Source organism: Lonchura striata, chromosome 4 (genome assembly GCF_046129695.1).
Source record: "Lonchura striata isolate bLonStr1 chromosome 4, bLonStr1.mat, whole genome shotgun sequence".
Classification (NCBI taxonomy): domain Eukaryota; kingdom Metazoa; phylum Chordata; class Aves; order Passeriformes; family Estrildidae; genus Lonchura; species Lonchura striata.
The window spans coordinates 71,484,084-71,501,353 of NC_134606.1; the positions used below are offsets into that span (position 1 = coordinate 71,484,084).

A 17,270-nucleotide genomic window follows, 5' to 3' on the forward strand; every position below is an offset into this window, starting at 1 on the left:
AAGGGTTGGCAGGTTTTAACTCTTCTTACGAGACCACAGCTCTGGATGCTGATTCTGGAAGCTCCAGGGGTTTAGTGCAAAGCTTTTTGTGGATGTGTTTTGTGCTTCTTGTCTTCTCACTTAGCAAAATGAGGATGGAGATGCTCAAGGCTGCCTTTTGTAGTGGATCTCTGCTTGTAACCAAGCTGCTGCCTGTGCTCTGTGCAGGTGTGGATTGAGCTCTTCACGTGGCTCACCACCACTTGGTTGATCAGAAAGGAGCAAAAGCAATTCAGGTTTATCAAAAAGGATCAGATGCCTTTTGGGTGGCCCCATTCCATGTTCAAGTGGCCACGGTCCCAAGGCTGCCAGGGCGCAACGAGCATTTGGCATTTGGACAACGCTCTCGGGCACAGGGTGGGATTTTGGAGGGGGTTCTGTGCAGGACTTTTGATAATTCTTGTGGGTCCCTTCCAACTCAAGATATTCTGTAGTTCTGTGGAAGAGAGCGAGGCAGCTGCTTGCTGTGACATTTCCCAGCGCTGTGTTATTCCAGGTCCTGGCGGTCCCGTGCTGCGGGATGAATCCCGGGCTGAGGTCCTTCCCTTCCCTTCCCTTCCCTTCCCTTCCCTTCCCTTCCCTTCCCTTCCCTTCCCTTCCCTTCCCTTCCCTTCCCTTCCCTTCCCTTCCCTTCCCTTCCCTTCCCTTCCCTTCCCTTCCCTTCCCTTCCCGGGTGGCCGCAGCTGCCCCGCGGCCCCGGTGACGGTCGCGACCCGGCGCACGCGCGGTGCGCCTGTGCCCCCCCCCCCCCCCCCGCACGCGGCCGGGGCGGCCGTGACGTCACGAGGTGCCCGGGTTGTGTGTCCCCCGCCCTGCCGGAGCCGCTGTGACGTCACGAGGCGCCCGGTGCGGTGCGCCCCTTTCTCTTCCCGCTCCCCTCCCTCCCCGCGCGCGGCGGGGGCCCCCCGCGACGTCACGGCCCCTTGCCCCGCGAGCGCGCCCGCACGCGCTTCCCGCCGCGCGCCCTCCCTCGCGCTCGGGCGAAGCGTGACGTCACAGGCGGCCACCGAGCAGCGGGGCGGGGGTGAGGGGGGCGCGCGCAGGTGCATCCGCTCCTCTCAGGGCGCCTCCCGCCGCCGTCGCGGGGCAGCGCCCGGGGAGAGCGCGGTGTTCGCTCTCGGCAGCGCGGAGCGCGGGTTCTTCCCGTGCTCCGACCGCCCCTGTGAGTCTCCCGCGGGTGCCGCGCCGTCCCCGACGGCAGGGAGTCGCGGGTCGGGGTCGCTAGGGGGAGGCACGGCACCGGCGGACGGGCTGAGGCGCCGGGGAGCAGGAGGGGAGGGAGCGCCGCGCCCCCCGCCCCGGTTTTGCTTTCCCTTTTGCCGCTCGTTTCCCGTGGCGAGCGCGAGGGAGCGAGCAGGATACGTATTTATTTATTTATTTACTTACTTACTTATTTATTTAAATATTTGTTTGTTTGCTTCCCTAAAGGGTGAGGGGAGGGGAGAGGGAAGACCGGAGGAGGGCGCGGAGGCAACGCCGTCACCAGAGGAGGCGGTGGCGGGGAAGAGGAGGGGAAGGAGCCGGCGCGGAGCCTCGCCTCACCTCGCCTCGCCTCACAGCCCCTCCGCCGTCCTCGCCTCGCCGGCCGCCGGACTCACCGGCGGCCGCCCGTCCTCATGATGGCCTCGACCACCTGCACACGCTTCACCGACGAGTACCAGCTCTTCGAGGAGCTCGGAAAGTAAGGACCGAGCGGAGGGTGAAGGCGCCGAGGGCTGCGGGGGTCGGCGTGTGAGCCTTGGGAGGAGCCGCGCCCGGGGCCCCCTTATTGCCGCGGGAGCGCCCGCGCTCCAGCCATACGATCCCGGGGCGGCCAAGGGGCTGTGTGCGGGTGGCGGGGAGCTGCCCCTAACCCCCCGTGCCGCTATTTGTTGTAATGTATTTTTAATAGTTATTTTTAGCTCTTGGGTAGCCGCGGGGTGGGGGTCTCGGTTCGTGAGGGGTGTCGGAGCGCGGCGGGCGCCCCCCAGCGGCGGGGCGGGGGGCGCAGCCCTGAGCGCCATGTTGGGTGTCGCCCCCAGCCCGTGTCCCGCTGAGGGGGACACGGCCACCGCCGCCCCCTGTCCCCCCGTGTGTGCCGGCATGGACACAGCGAGAACCCGCCCGCCCTCCGCCCCAGCTAGCGGGATTGGTCACACGGCTTCTACCCCGCGGAGTTCGCTGCTCAGCTGAATAAAATCAATGCTGACCGTCCCTGTCAGAAAATCAGAAAATCCTTTTTTTTTTTTTATTTTTATTTTTTAATTTTGCCGACATCACAGCCCTCCGTGCTGCCCGTTAGCTGGTAATGGCAGTGGAGCGTTTCAGTTGGACTGACACTTTGCCCGGTTTTGGTTTCCAGAGGGGCGTTCTCCGTCGTGAGGAGGTGTATGAAAATCACCACAGGACAAGAGTACGCTGCCAAAATTATCAACACCAAAAAGCTTTCAGCTAGGGGTGGGTATATTTCAATCTGGTGTTTATGGTGCCTCCTCCCTGTTTCTTGTGTTAATGTGCTAAGCATTGGGAAATGATAAAAGTAGCTCAGTATTTTAAAAGATTTTTTAATACTATTTTAATTATTATTTCCTGGGTTGGGATTTTTTCCTTTGATGCCTGATTTTTTTTCTATGTTATACGTCTCATGGATTGACTGCATGGAAGTCAGAGATTGCTGTATGATTTCAAAACAAGATGTTCACAAACTAAAATCTAATATAATGCAGTCTCTTAATTTTTTAATGTAAATAATTTGAGTCAGAAGCATTTTGCAAACTTTTTTTCTGGGAAGATAGTCAATAATAAGTTTCCATTACAGATTTTATTTTAAACATTTACAGCTGCACTGAATTCTGTGTTCCCATTGCATTTCAACATGAACATTAGGGCCTATCTGACTGTGAGTGAATGAGGAAAAATGTACTTTTACCTCAGATTAAACTTTTTTGTGAGAAGAAAATTATGATGAGGAAGAAAAAAACCGTGGGTTTTGATCTAACTATTGTGGAGCAAGTCTCTGTGATGAAGTGAGGAGTGTTACTGTTACAAGGCTGTGCAGAGCTTGTTTCTGCCTTGCCTCTGATGCGCGTTTCCAGCAGCCTGTCAGCAGCAGCGGTCGGGTTGTTATGATACATTGTGGGTAAATATACACATGGTGTGGGCTGTTGTTGTGGCAAGGGAGTCTTAGCGGTGCCCTGTCAATTGCTCGTTAATTCCCAGCTGGAGTGCCTGTGTCCGGAGTCAGGGATTAGGGATCACTCACCCCTAAGGTTATCTGTGTTTTTATGGGAATTTGTAAAGAACACGGCAGTGAAGAAGTAAACAGTGTCAGAGCCTAAAAGTGTTTGTGGCTGGTCTGCTTCTGGCCCAAAGGAATCACGGCAGGTAAACGCAGCTGAAGTCATTAAGTTTAAACATAAGACATTGCACAGGACAATATGGCAATTTCTGATAACATGCTGCTCTCTAATAAAGATCTTTCCATGAGTGTTACTCATGGCTGTTGAAAGTTGTGTGAAAATTTACTTTTCGCTGAATTTAACTCTTTTCACTTTTACTGTGAGATTATTTTTCCTTTATTTTTCAAAGGTTACTTTAATTTTTTTTGTACAGTTACAGGCTTGAAGGTAGGTTAAGCAATTTATAATAGTTGAGGTCAATATTTTCACAAGTTTGCTTTAAACAGATTTTTTTATTATTATTTAGCACACTACTGTAATCTGTTCAATTTTGATGGTTAAAATAAAACATCACACTCAATGTGGTTTCATAGATCTGGGTAATTTTCAATGTGAGAAGCCATGACAAGATCATCATCAGGTTACTGGTAACTGGCGGGAACCCTGTACCAGTAGCCAGGTTACCAATGTGCCATGGGTTGTGTGTGTGATGGGGTAAATCCTGGAATGCTAGGCTAAATGAGGAAAACCTGGGTCTTTCTAACTACTCAACATTTGGATTGTGCTGTATTTCAAGCTGTAATTTTTGTACTTTGTTCATGCCAGGACCAAGTTGGTCTTTGATGTGCTCTGTTAAGGAGTAGAAGCACATTTGGGAGAATTTTGCTCATAAAATGGAATGAGGCAAATTTCATATAGTTTTTTCCCCATAAGGGAAGGGGTTATGCTTCAAAGCTGAGATGTGGCATATCCTTGCAAATTGGGACATGCATGGTGCCTGTCCATGAATGCAGGGAATGCCTTTCCATCTCTGTTTTCAGACATCCCAAAAATAATTGCAGTTTTTTACTTGCTGGGCTGTTTTTTGTGGAGGTTCTTTTGGGTTTTAGCACTTGGAAATCTACAAAGTAGTTTCTGAAGAGCAAGCTTCTTGGAGAAATCTTTAGATTCTTCTGAGGCAATTTTCTAATTGTGGAGAGGTGCACTTGAATGTCACTTGTGGTGCAAAAAGGCTGAACCTGAAAAAGCCTCAAACTGTGATGCTTTCTCCTGGCTGCTGTTGGGGATGGAGTTTATAATTCAAGTGCTGCTTTTAGATCTAAGTTTTGTTCTATTCCATCTGAACTGCTGTATGTGGAGGTAGGAGTGCACTTATCTCCTGTGTGTCAGACCTACTGAAATAGCCATTCCAGTGTAAATCATTGGGTCAGCTTCATCTCTGAGCAGAGTTAAGAGGAAATGAGTTCCTTGTCTAGGGCTTGCTTCCCTTCGAGTCCTTTAAACAAAATGTCAAATTTGGGCCTTTTGCTTCTCATACAGTGAGAGCAGTTTCAATGTATGATATGGAGGAGTCAAGACTTCCAAGACTAAATCAAACTTCCTAAAAAGTAGTTTTGAAATCAGAAATTATTTAAGTGGCTTCAGTACAGTCAGAGCAGTAGTTGTCTTTCTTCCCCTCTTCATCTCAGCCATAAATGTTATTGGAGATGTATCCAAATTCTTACTTTAGTAGTCTTTGTAATTCTGATTTGGTCACCACCTAGTGCCAGCGAAGGTGTGTTCCCATCAATTTTCTTGTATAGTTACAGGGAAATTTCAGGCAAATTGCCTGTGTTCAAAGGCAAGGGCTTTGGCTGGAATTTGGAGGGGAAAAGGAAGCTGTGCCCCCTGTTCTAGCAGGGGGAACTTTGTTGCTTTTAAGTTGGTGGTCTGTTCCTTACAGAATTCCAATTCCATTATTTTCTGATTTTAGTAGTAGAAGTAATAAGCATTTGTGGCTTGAATCTATTTCAGCGCAGCAAAAATGCTTTTGCTTGTCAGAATTTCATATATTCTCTTTTCCTACTATTCTTAAGGTGTTCTTCATAGTTTTGATCTTAGTGTTTTTTAAGTCAGCTGGAGTCTAAACTACTGGAATATCCACAGCTGGTTTTGTATCAATAGATGATGTTCTTGCTGAGGTGATTATACTGCTGATGGTAGAAAAGGAAAAGCATAAAAAGGTGTGTTACTCTGTAGGTGCACAGTCTGTGGGAACTGGGAGTAGGGCTGGAGCCTCATCCCCAACGGGCTGCAGCTGTGCCAAGCAGGTGAGCAGCATTGAAGGGAACGAGGCAGGGAGTGCCCAGGTGTGACTGACCAGGCACAAAGGGAACAGAGGGCACACAGGTGCCATGCATGAACCATGAGGGTATAAAAAGTTGGGCTGAGGAACAAGACGAGCAGACACTTGCAGCCTTGTGAAGTAGTCTGGTGTAACTCTGTATGAGCACATGTCTGAAGCCTTCTGATGAAGTATGGTGTTACTGTGTATGGGTTGAAGCCTTCTGATGTTCTGTGGTGATGCTCTGTGTATCATGGCCCTCTCAACTGCGGCATGTGCATTTACAACATTGCCCTTCTAAAATTAAGTGCAGGGATGAACAGGTATACAGGAAACCACGAATAAAGTGAAGAATGTGTGTTTGCTGGTTCTGGGTTCTGTATGGTTTCATCTGATTAAGCTTTTGGGATTTCCGTACTATTCAGGAAGGGCCTAGGCTTGTCTGTGTTATTTTTCACGTGTAGGAAGTCATACAGATAGAAATGAACTTCTGTGACTTTACTTTTCCTGTCTCTTCAAAATACCAAATAATGAGCAGATTGTCTGTTTCATTTTGCCATTATCTGTACACGTTCTTCTTTCTCTTTTGGGAATTTTCTAGCTTTGATCCAAATTGATTTCACATAAACAGACCCATTTTCATAGTAGGTTTAGCTCTCATTTTCTGTCTTCCAAAAAAAAAAAAAAAATAGGGAAGAGCTTGCATCTCTGATCATACTTGAAAAGGTTAATCACTGATAGGTTCTCACTGGGTGTACGTATTGCCAGTAACTTCCACTGACAGTTTTCGGTGGCCAGAGGCCCCGTGCCTTTGGTGCAACGTGATGGTGTCCGGAGGAGGAGGAGGAGGATGTCCCAGTCCCTTTTCTTTTCTGGGGAGCTTGTGTTAAAAGCTGGGCACGTCTCTGCCAGCCCTTGGGCTGCTGCAGCAGGACTACCAGTGCTTTCTTTATGAGCATATGTGCTACAAGGAATAACCTGAGAGTGTGCTGGAGGTTATTGCTGCTCCCTCTCATGAGCTTTCAGGGACCAGCCGTTCCATTAGCTTCAAGCCTTGGAGGTGCTGCTGGTTGTTTATCTTCCTTCTTAGCAGGAAATGTCCCAAATGTTTTTCAGTATTTCTCCTGTTCTTTCCTGGGAGCTCGTGCCTGCAGGTGCATGGCACAGCTGGAGGGACTGGAGCAGTGGCACTCACCTGAAGCTAGCTCTGATGGGTGCGGAGGCTGCAAACCCCACCCCGTGGGAACAGCATTTTATGCAGTGTTGAGTAATTGGGCTGTGGGAAGAGTGTTTCAGCGACTAAAGCTCTCCAAGTAGGGCACCTCATGATCCCTGAAGTGATTTAAAGTACATTAGGGAGATGAATGAAGTGGGAAGCGTATATAAGGTGATATTTTTCAGCACAGCTTTTCATGACATAGAGATAAACGTTTTTGATGTGTCACTAGGCTAACATTTCCTTTAGTCAGGTAGCTTGTGTCAGTCCATGCCAGATGTTGTACAGGAAGGCAAGCTCTAATAAGGCTTCCAGTGCTCCATAGGAGGAGAAAATAATTCTTTCAAATTTAGCTCAAGATGTTAATCTCTGAAGCACATATTTACCTGTGCCAGTTTATTACAACACTTGCATTTTAAAAGCTAAATTCTGTTCTTAGGCACACATGACGTTACTCCCACACAGACAGGGCAGTCCTTCAGGGCATTTAGGTGTCAGTGAGGCAGATTGTCTTTGTAAGGACAAGACTTAATATTGGGATTTTAGTGGTTTTCTTCCATGTCTTGCTGTAGTCTTGTTTCTCACATTAATTAATTTGAGTGTTTAAAACTGTTTTTCTCTAGTATGTAAGAAGGCTCACCTGCTAACACGCAGTCACCTTTTTTGATGTTTGTGGTCGATGTTTGTGCTCAGCTTGACATTCTTTTCAGTTTGACATCAGTTGTAACACAGCACATTTATTTGAATGTTTATCTGCAAGTATTTGTTTAATTGCAAATTACTGTAATTGAGCAGGCTACTGGTTCTGTTGAAATTGACTCCATTCAGACAGCTCAGGCTAATAGGGAGAGAAGAGCATTATCAAAAAAACCCAAAAAAAAACCAAAAGGGATTTTTGGTTAGGTGAAGGTTTGGAGCTTCTAATTCTATTTTGGTGTTAGTGGAGACCTGAAGAGCTTTCAAATACCACTGAGAATGAGGACTTTGAAACTCTGTGATGTGTGTTGGTTGGTAGTAATTGATTCTAACAGATAAACTAGATTTGAAATGAAATGTCCTGGCAGTTCATAGTGAAGTTATGCATAACAAATGCTGTGTTGATTTAAAGAATGTCACTTCTGGAGTTTTTTCAAGAGTTATTTACTCTCTCCATTGTGACTACAATTTCTCTTAGAAAAGCATGGGGAGTAAAAAGGTGCTTGCATCATCTGTCAGCTCAGTTTCAGCAAGCTCATTAGGGGGAGAGAGGGAAATGCATCGAAAGGGGATTACTGGGGACTTATTTGGCTAGTGGTCTCCAGCCATTTTCTGTCAGAAGCTACACATTATGGCACTAATTCATGTTCTTGTACTGTGTGTTCTCTTCCTGCAAAGCAGCAACTTAACTGCACGCTTGAACAGCTCTGCTTGGGGAATTGCTTCTGTTGGGAGAGAAGGGAGAATTAAGGTGCAGGGGAGAATACAAACAGAATACCTTTCCTGAGCTCCCATATCCTGATACTGAAATAGGGATGTGTGCTGTTCCTCCTGGTCTGAGAGGATGTTTTGCTATGTTCAGACAGTACTTCTGAATGAAAGGTTTGGGTCAAATACAAAAATAAGGAATTTAACACAAGGGTCAACACTTTGCATTTACTGCAGATTGGTTCTGTTTGTTGTCACATAATACCACACCTAGGAAACATTTTTTTTGTGGGAAACCACAGGCCAGCTCAGGTGTTTGTGACTTGGATCTGACCTCACTGACAGCCAATTAGAAATACACTTGTTCCTGGAAGGGCTGAGACACAGACCAACCCCCCAGAAATCCAGTTTCAAAACCTAACTAAACAGTGGAATTGAAATGTGAAAATCCTGCCATAGGCAGGCGTGCATTGATCCAAATGCCAAACATTAATGCACCTTCTCAAGTGGTGATTAGGGGTATGTGAAGTCATCTCTGCTTTGTTTATTCACATGGCTGTTGATTTCACAGTCTGGTTTGGGGGTTGAATCTATTTTTCTTTTTTCATGTTATTGAAGAATGTCTGATCTAAGAGTCTGGAATAAAAGTCAGTGAAATATTTTAATTTGCAAATGTCTTTACTGCCAAAATAGTGCTTTTCATGTCTGTCCTTCATTTGACCTCCTAGGAAATGTAAGCCAGGGTGTTTGATATGTCCAGCCTCCTCCTTCAAGCACATATATTGCACATTTGTCAAATGCTTTGTGAGGATTGTGTGGGGGGTTTGGGAGTTTATGTGAGAAACATAACTACCTCTGTGCTTTGAAAAAGGTTACTAGAGAACAAAACATTAACTTAATGATGTCAGTGCCTCTGTTTAATTCCTTATTAAAAATAATTGTGCTTTGAATTTGAAGAAACATCTGCTGTGTTGTGGAAAGGCATGGGAGTCCAGTCTGTCCAATCCTTGCATGTATTGGGCTTGTGTACATCTTGCCGTGTGTGTTTTTGCAAACTCTCATCCGTTTAATCCTTGTATTATAAGAAATGTCCTGTGCGTGGTATCAGGGAGGGTGGAGAGTTTGTGTGACGTGGAATTGGTGTTTTCTTCCAGGGAGACAGTTGTGCTGTCATCCAGTGTCTTTTTCTAGGTTGTTATCAGCTTGTTCTGAAATTCATTTGAGTTGTTTGAATCACAACTCGCTTTTAAGCTTTGCAGCCCTGATAATTTCTGTGGCATCTGATCAGAAGCTGCTAGGTGTATTCTGCTGTACTGAGGGGTTACTTAATTCTTCTTGACTGTCGTTCTAGATGCCACTGGACAGAAGCTGAAGCTGTCAGAAAAGCCAGGGAGTGGCAACTTTTGCAAATTCGCTTCTTTTCTGATCTGGAGCTTCTTTAGTGGGAATTGAGAAGTGTACATGGTGCTACAGCATATATTTGTTTTTTCTAATTAGGTTTTTAGTCTAGAAAATGATAAGTAATGTGCTGAGCAAACTGTTACAGAGATGTTTGTGCAGTTATTGGTTTAAATGGGTTGTATTTGGTAGAAAAGAACTTTGCCTACCTGGTGGTTTGAGGGAGCTTCTGTTACATGAATGCCTGACCTTTTGTCAATTCTTTCTAAGTAATTCACAGCAAAACTGGAGAGTAAAACATGCAGGCTTAACTAAATAAAAAAAGAACCAACCCAAACCTCTTAAAAGTAACAAAGTAGACTTTAAAAATTAGAAATGTCATGCTGTGGATATTTACTGGTTGAGATGAAACATTTTATCCTGTGAAGAGAGGCTTTAAAAAAAACTTTGACCTGTAACCAATAATTTATCACTGCTAAATGTATAGTTAAAATCCTGGTGATGCTTTCCAAGAGAGCTGTCTGGCATCCATAAAACCAGAATTAATTTAGATTTGGCAGTCACTTTCAACTTGAAGGTAGAATGTGCTTGTATATGTTCACAACCGGTTGTGGGCTTTCTCTTGCTCAGTTACAGCCAAATCAGTCATTTTGGGCAGTCTCTCCCACAGTCCTACAGTGCTCTGTAGGGAGTTGGGTTTTTTCACTGTGCAGCAGTTCTGACTGTGCCATTGGCACTGCTGTGGAAAGCACAGTTGTGGTCACCTTCCACTGGATGGAGAACTTGACTGAAACCCGTCTTCAGCCAGAGGTTATGATGTACAGAATTAAAAAATTCAGAACCTATATTATAATAATAATTTCTAAAAAGGTCTGAACTGAGTGTTGCTGGCTGGAGCAAGCAGCTGCAGTATTTTGGGCAGATGTGTGTTTGTTGAGGAATGTGCAGCACTGGGGCAGTTAACTGTGGGGTGTGTGTTCTGCAGGCAGGTTTAGCCCTGCTGAACAAGCGGTGAGCCCCGCGGCCTCCAGCTGGCAGTGCCCTCACCTGGGCAGCGGGTACTGGACTGGCCCAGCAGTGCTGGCACTCGCCAGCTCACCTGGCTGCGCCCTGCACTCCAGGGAGCATTAACCAGCCTCGGGGCAGGTGCAAAGGGTAGCACACCTGTGCTGCAAAGTTTGAGCATCTCAGCACGTGAGGGGGAGAGAAAAGGAAACTTGGAGCCTCAGAGCTGATATTTGTGGGCGGCAGTTTATTGCCTGTGTTTTCAGAACTTTGTTCCTGATTTAATTGTAGTTGGGAACTGCTTACTTGTAAGTTTTCTGCAATGTGAATGCAAGTGTTGCAGCAACAGTCACGTTGCATATTCATGTAGCTGTACAAACAGATGGGGTTCCTACATAAAATCCATATTTGACAATCTGATGGGATTTGCCAAGGCTTAGCTTTCATTTAAATGATAACCTCTTGGAGAGATAGGTTCGTGATTTAGTGAGTCAAGAGAGGCCTTCAGGCTATTTGTAGTGCATAGCAGTCTTCAAGCCATTGCTTAGGTGTGATTTTTTGGTTTGGGAGACTTCTGGTAGGAGTGGTTTTAATGGGCTACTGCTCATTAAAATAAGTACTTGCCAAATTCGAGATTTCTCTTGAAACCTTATTCATTTGGGTGATGTTACTCATATCCTGCAGAAAGTGAAGATCTATATGCAGTTATAACATGGACAGACTGCTGCTGCCTTGCAGGGAGGATTTTGTTCTGTAGGGCAGATGACCTTGCGTTTCCCTCAGGGCAGCTCCAGGTGTTGCTGAACTTTTGTTATTAAAACACACTTGGAGACCTGCTTTACACCTTTTTTTAACAGAAAGATGTCACTAACATCAAGTGTCTCCAACATGCAAGTACGGATCCGAGCAGAAACCTTCAAAAACTACTTTTTCCCATTATTTATTGAATGCTGTAGTTATAAAAGTGAAGAGCTCATCTTGGTGCTTTTTATACTCAGTCTGCTGCTTCTAAAATAAGTCCCCCTTGGGTGTAAGGTAGCTTCCTACTCCTTGCATTGCACAGCATGGATAGCTAGGAATTTGTGATTAGGATTGCACTAATAAATGCTAATGGGACTAAATGCCTTGCTGGTCATGGCATAAACCCCTTATTTTTCAGGAATTTTTAGTATCACTGCTCCAAACGGGGGAGGGAAAAGAACAGATTTCCTGTCACGTTTTTGTATCTTTTCATGGTGCTTTAATGATATTCATCATTGATCCTCAGTAAATTTTGGCATGTTGAAAACCTTTGGAGGCTCTCCCTCTTTAAGTCAGAGCCTCCCGGTAGTCTGTTAATGTGGGGGAAGTGTAAGATTTATAGGGAGGTGTGTACTGGTGTGGGATGGAAGAACTCCCAAAGCCCAGTGATGTTTCTTTTTATACCTGTAGCACTCCATGGTCTTTCATGGCTGTTGCATTTTTGGAAGAGGAAAAAGAGGTCACTGGTTCAGTGCTCTGTGTGTGTGCATGTGCACGCGTGAGATGCAGAAGATCTGGTGGAGCCTGTGTGTGCCCAGCCAGCTTGTTTGCTGTAGGAAAGTGATTCATGCTAAGCAATCTGTTAACTTAGAGTTGCTTTACTTGTAATGAGGGCAGGAACTGGTGTCTTTGAGTTTTTATTTATTTGAGTTAAACATGATTTATCTCTCTAAATGAAGTAATAAATTGCTTTCATTGCCATGTTAATCAAAACATGTAATGAGATTAATTTTCTCAGAGCAGAAGTTGATTATGTGTGGTCCGTCCCCTGTGCTTGGAGCTGTGTGTGGTGTTACAGCTGTTTCAGAGACCAGATTGGTGACCAGCCCAGACTTGCAGACTCGTGGTGGGAAGCTCAGTATTTCAGGAGATGCTTTGAGAAAACCCAAAAGAGGAGGACAAGGACTCACAAATTGTTTATTTCAAATCTTTAATAGGTGCAGATTTTTTTAAGTTTGAAAGTAATGGAATTTAATGTACTGTCTACAGAATTACATTATTTTTTTCAAAACAGGTATTGTTTGGTCATAGTGTGTTCTTGTAGCTGTGTAAATCTCACAGCTGTTACATCCCAACATTGAGACTCCTGAAAGTGCAAAATGTTTGGACAAAAGTGCTTTTTGTCCTTTGAATAGTACTGATTCACCTCCATCAACTTGATACAGGGTTGACTCCTCTGTTGCAAACTGTCTTCTTGCTTAGATGGTTTTCAGGGATAAGGATTGGTCCTCTACCAAAACTCAAAGGAAAGTCAGGTTCAGAGTCATGTTTTGGTTGTCAGTGGTCTCCTTGTTGTTACATGAAACAGGAAAACCAGGTCTAGTGAAACTCAACCTTTCCACTTCCAAATCACGTTTATCTGCTGTCGGACTTCTCCAGGGTACAAGGACATCTGAGCATTTAGCGCCTGGAGCTGGCCTTCAGTGAAAATTAGGAAATGAAATTCAAGTGTATTCAAGGTAAAGTCGAGTCCTTCAATAGAATAAATAATCTGCTTCAGTAATCAAGCTCTGTCTTAAAAATTAACTGGGCAGGTGAGTGGGTTGGTTATTTTTGGTTTATTGAAGACAGAATTTAGTGCTGCCCTCTTTTATTTCGAAGACTTTTCAGATTTACAGCCCAAATTTAGTCGTGGACAGTGTTTGTTGTCTGTGCCTGGGCTGTCCTTCAGAAAAGGCCTCATCTTTCATCAGTGTATTTATCAAGGACAATCTTATTCTCAGCATTTTATGTAGAGCCATATTCCCTTAGCTTCCTGCTGTATGACAGACTTGCCATTATTATGGCCATCCTAATGCATCCTACAAGCTAATTTACATGTTTATATGTGGATATTTGGAATAGGGAATTGGAATTGACCTCTAGGGAAGGTTGTCTGAGCATCTTTACTATCACTGTTGTCTTTATGGGAGTGTCTTTTCTGGTGAATTCCAGTGTTTATTTAAGATTGATTTGGCTGGTTCTGAGGCTGATACTGAAGGAACACATTTAGTAATTTTGCTTCAGCTTTGCCATTCATCACTATGTTTCCTGTCACCTCTTTTACCAATTGTTGTCTGCCAGTTTCAAAGCTAGTTGGGTAATCTCCATTTTTACTTATCCCCAGATACCCAGTTTCTTTTGTTTCTGCACCCTAAACATTGGAGCCTTGCAGGAGGCTTTGATCCCTGTCTAGAGAAATTCCCTGGCGTGCTGTTTTAGAGGACTCGCTGTACCCAAGCAGTAACTGATATGCAAAGATGTAGGTAGCTGTAGGGTTTTTTTGTGGAGTTTCTCAGATGATGCATATTGAGACCTAAGTCCAAACCCATTTCTTTCCATCACACCGATGTGCACTTCTTGACACAGGAGCTTTCTATAGCCTGCTGTTACTGTCGCCTCTGTGCAAGGTCGAGTGGAAACTGCTGTGAAAATAGCTCCATGAAACAAAGCTAAATTAGGAATAGTTTCTCTTGAGTGTTGACTTGTCTCTGCAACCACAGATGCTCATCTAGTCAACAAAATGGCTAAAGAAAGAGAAAATTGTACAAGTGCACTAAGAGCAGCCTAGTTCATTGTTCAGAGTTCTATTGATTCACGCCCTGAATAAACTGAAACACTTTCAAAAGGTTACTAATTGTTGTTGACTGGTTCAGTCAATAAGATACAGTGTGGAAAAGTGCCTAACCAGCTTAATGGAGATTTTGAGGGCTTTCCCCACTGCTTTGCATGGCCACTTTTTTTTTTTTTATTTTTTTTTTTAATCATAGAGGTCCTTTTCCTTCATATTTCTCAGACTGCAGCTTATAGGCAGCTAATATTCCGTAAAGCTGTCATAGTGGACAGCAGAAACTTCCTGAATAGGGAAAATGCAGAGCTTCCAGTGCCCTGAGCTGTGGTGTGTGTTGGTACATTTTTGTGAGGGAACTGTGGCAGGTACCAGTGACTGTGTTGGTTGCGTAAGAGGACTCGAATGCTGCCTGGGCCAGGTTTAAAGTCTTGAATGTGAGGAATGCATTTTGAGTTTTTTTCAACAAAAGGTTCACTCTCATGATATCAAGTCTACAATCTGACCTTGAAAATGAGGTGATTTTACATAAACCAGTAGTGCTTGGGTATTGAGCAATAACATTAATGTGACAAGTAACATCCTGAGCTATGCCAACAGGTATGAGTACTCATGAGATCAGCATCTGGGTTTGCATCTGTCAGGTTTTTTCCTATGCAGAGAATGGACATTTTTATTAAAAATTACATTAAATAGGTTTTGAATTAAAAGTCTTAATAGTAAACAGAAAAGTTATGCATAAAGGTACATGCTTTGCCTGTTTCGCATAAAATTTTTTTAAAGATTGAGTAGTGTTTTTATAAATATGGAAGATATGTATTTAAATCAGAGGAGGATTAAATTCCTTACTTTTGTAGATATGGAGGTTGATTGATTAATTTAAACTTTTTAAAGGGCAAGCATGTCCCTTGATGTTGATGTTACTGAATCGTAATAATGAGTAATGAAAAACTAATGCTACAGAGACTATAAACCGGAACAACAAAAAAACTCCAGTAAAAAAAAAACTTTAGTAAAGTGTTTTGGTTGAGATTCTCCCTGCACCCTGTCTGATTTGGATCATCCTCAGGGAAGAAAGGAAGATGTCCACAAGGAGAGCAGTGTTCCCTTGTAGGACATGTTACAAGAGTTAGTTTTTCAGGAAGGCAAAAAAAAAAAGGTAGCGGCTTATTTGCAGTATTGAAATCCAAACTGGAGGTGTGAAACACGTGTGCTAACTCAGAATTAGCACTGCCTCAGTCAGTAACAGAATTCTGCAATCATACACAGTTAATACTTATATTGTCAGGTTTAAACAGCAAACGTCAGTGGGACCAGATGGATGTTCTTGACATCTCTTTAGTGTTCCTCAGACCATGCAGGTTCTAGATAAAAAATGAGACTATGGGAATGAGAACAGAGCCATATCCTAATGCTGCAATGGCATTCCTCTCAAATCTTAGTAACGTGGTAAATCTCAGATACCTGAGGTTCACCCGCCTGCATCTGTATTTCATAGCACAGAGTTAATGAATAATCTAAAATGTGATTGGAAAAGCATTTTTTTAATTTCCCCTAAATTATATTATGTAAATTTAGTGTCAGAATAACATATAACACTTAGCTGAATTACTTGTAGTGGCTCCAAAATAAGAGGTCAAAACCCAAATAATTGTCTTACTAAGCAGAGATTTTCAGCTCCTTTGGCAATGTTACTACTAATGGTAGCCAGAATTTTTTTATGATACCATAGTATGTAGCTGTATAAAATTATCACTGCAAGTTTTGGGTACTCACAGACTAAATCTGCTTCCGGACTCAGATGAACAGATGACAGGAGTTGGCATTTGATGTTTGTTTTTGAAGGATTTCCCTGCCCCTTCCATGTTTTTAAAAAATGGATTTTTTCTTTGCCCAGAAAAGAGGGTGTGAAGGAGCCATCCAAGAGCTGTGCAGATAGACTTGGTTTGAGAGCCTCTGTAGAAGGTGCTTAAGCTCATGTGCTTTGTTTTGCAACACTGAGGAAATGCCACTCATGGGCAGTAATTTTGTTCCACTGCTGTAACCTGATCATGTTTAGTCTGGTATCTGTATCCTTAGCAGCTCCAGGTGGGATAATAGAGATGATGTCCGTGTCTGTGCCATTCATGTATCCTTCTCATGTGCACTTAGTCCACCAATTTTGCTGAGCTGTTAAAGCGCTCCTGCTTTGAGAACTGTTGTTCTCAGTCTGATGCTTGAGAAGGTTTATAAAATAGACACCTGAGTGGTGTGTGCAGCTTTGTTTGGTTTGGTTTGGTTTGGTGGATTTTGTCTGTTTCTCTTTTGCAATTGCTACATCCTGTCTCTGAGATGGGGTCTTCATAACCTCATTACAAGGTAATTTATTTTAAACTCTGTCTCTTTCATGTTGACCTTTTCGCTTAAAGCATGCTTGTTTTTCTTTTCTGTGTTACGTGGATACTCAGTGTAGAAAAAGTTCTTGTAGTTAGTTAAAATATTAGAAAATCCTCTTTTAAAATGCGTAGTGTTTGGAATTGGTTGTGATTAGGTTTTGGATGTATTCAATTGCAGCATATTTTTTGACCGAAGTATTTTAAGCATTTAAGCAATTTTTGGAGGTCACTAATTTTCATGGTAACATTTATCCACTCCTACCAGAAATCCATGCTGCTTCAGTTTTAGTTCAGCTTTCTGAAATTCAGTTATAACCTATCTATAATAATGTAAAAATAGAATGTGGGATGTCAGCTGGGGTCTCTGGATGTAACAGGGGCTCCTTGTCTGAGCATGGACTCCCTGTCAGGTAGAGAAGAGGAGAAAAAGAAGCATTGAGATGGCAGAGAGAATTTCATGGGTACCAGGAGAGGAAATGACATGATTATTTTAAAGAATGAAAAACTGGAAGGTCAAAAAACCTGATTATCTTATGGGAAAAGTGTGATGGCTTTTTAACCTGGTTTTTGTTGGTAGTTTTGCCTTATCAAGAAATTAAAATATTATCTTGGCATCCTGTTATCCTGTCCCTCTAGCATAAGAGCTGAATAAAAACTGTTTGCTGCTAAGAGAGTATTCAGTAGTAAGCTGTGAAGGTGTAGCTTGGTCTTGCATCAAGATATCAAGCAGAATAAGACTTTGCAGTAGTTACCTTCTAATTGCCTATTTACAAGGATACATTCA

At 43.6% G+C, this 17,270-nt stretch overlaps 1 protein-coding gene across 19 annotated transcripts in view; it reads left to right on the forward strand.

Moving 5' to 3' along the window:
- Window positions 1-867: 867 nt before the first annotated feature.
- The window catches only part of CAMK2D (calcium/calmodulin dependent protein kinase II delta), a 119,756-nt gene continuing 103,353 nt past the window's right edge, over window positions 868-17,270 (forward strand). For 6 of the 19 annotated variants that reach the window (XM_021531507.3, XM_031504669.2, XM_077783059.1 and 3 more), the window contains exons 1-3: window positions 1,058-1,201; window positions 1,468-1,720; window positions 2,381-2,475. In XM_021531507.3, the coding sequence (XP_021387182.1) occupies window positions 1,656-1,720; window positions 2,381-2,475 (160 nt within the window). In that variant the 5' untranslated portion in view covers window positions 1,058-1,201; window positions 1,468-1,655. Of the gene's footprint in view, window positions 886-1,054; window positions 1,202-1,467; window positions 1,721-2,380; window positions 2,476-17,270 lie in introns of those variants that run through there. The other 13 variants (XM_077783055.1, XM_077783062.1, XM_077783066.1 and 10 more) reach the window with 6 other exon arrangements.